The following is a 1274-nucleotide window of genomic DNA, read 5'->3' on the forward strand; positions in this document are numbered from 1 at the left end:
TGTGTGTGTGTGTGTGTGTGTGAGTGAGAGAGAGAGAGAGAGAGAGAGAGAGAGAGAGAGAGAGAATGAACATCATCTGACAGGTACAGAGAATCAGAGAGTGAGAGCGAGAGAGAGAATGAACATCATCTGACAGGTACAGATAATCACAAATCCCAGATTCACTCTGTTCACAGGTATAAGCAGCACACTTGCCTGCAAAGAGCATCATCACTCTGTCTTTTCTTGTTTTTCAGGTCAATCCTGGTGAAGGATGGACTGAAATCCAAGTCGTCCAACTCAGCCCAGTCATCAGAATCCTTTGTTGACCTGGATATGAGACCCCATCTTCTCCTACTCTTTGGCTTGATCTCACCATTTTTGTGTTCCAGGCCAGCCAGGATTTTCTGTGCATACAAGGATGGGGGGAGGAAAAAAGCAATACTGGCATTAATGGAGTTCAACCAGGAATAATTCCTACCGTGAACTTCTTTTGTAATGAAAAGCAGGATCCTGAAGCACAGCATTCTTCAATATTCACTGCTTATTTGAAAGGACACTTGTGGAATATACATTCCCAGACCTCCTGTCTCTCACCTACTCTGACAGATTTCATTGGTTGCCAGCCATTGAGTGCACTAAGCTATGTAACACAAGGTTTTAAAAAAGGAATCTTAGAATTCTTCTTACACACTTGGAAGATGGCTGGATTCTCATTTGGGCCTCATCCCTGAGAGTTACTATGATTTCTGCTGTTACCATAGAGATGTAAGAGATTATAGCTAAGGTGTCAGCCATCCTGCTCTTTTATAGAAAATAGTGCCAACAATGCCTGCTTTGCTTTCTCAGTAGATCTGGACACTATCTTTGACTACAAAATAGCTACCACAGCAAATTTCCAAATAGGCACCACTACCAAATCATGGGCTAGGGTAAAGTGAGCAACATACCAACCCTGCCACCTCTGGCAGCATCCACATTTTGCTGGTTGGGAGCCCACACTCAGTGAATACTAGTTGACAGAAAGGTACCTCTTTCGCATGAAAGTTTTAGACTCTTCAGATAGTATTACAAAGCTAACGATAACTACAATCCCTTGTCAGGTTATCATTCTACTGAATCTAACACTCATTGTTTCCTTTTGAAAACCAGCCCAAGAAAAGAAAGATCTGGGCTCAATTAATAGCTCAGCATTAACAGTATCCATTTATACCAGTAATACGAATAGCAACCAGGAGGTATCTTATGGGGTTTTTTTGTTGTTATTGTTGTTTTTTTTTTTTTTTTTTTTTTTT

The 1274-nt window shown here is 41.1% G+C and overlaps 1 protein-coding gene across 1 annotated transcript in view; it reads right to left on the bottom strand.

Moving 5' to 3' along the window:
- The window catches only part of Cilk1 (ciliogenesis associated kinase 1), a 53342-nt gene that overhangs the window by 7398 nt on the left and 44670 nt on the right, over window positions 1-1274 (bottom strand). Inside the window, exons 9-10 of the mRNA XM_048805733.1 lie at window positions 934-991; window positions 196-507 (exon numbers count right to left, since the gene is read on the bottom strand). Of these exons, the coding sequence (XP_048661690.1) occupies window positions 196-507; window positions 934-991 (370 nt within the window). The remainder of the gene's footprint in view (window positions 1-195; window positions 508-933; window positions 992-1274) is intronic.

The sequence above is a fragment of the Marmota marmota genome, unplaced genomic scaffold (genome assembly GCF_001458135.2).
Source record: "Marmota marmota marmota unplaced genomic scaffold, marMar, whole genome shotgun sequence".
In the NCBI taxonomy this organism is placed as follows: domain Eukaryota; kingdom Metazoa; phylum Chordata; class Mammalia; order Rodentia; family Sciuridae; genus Marmota; species Marmota marmota.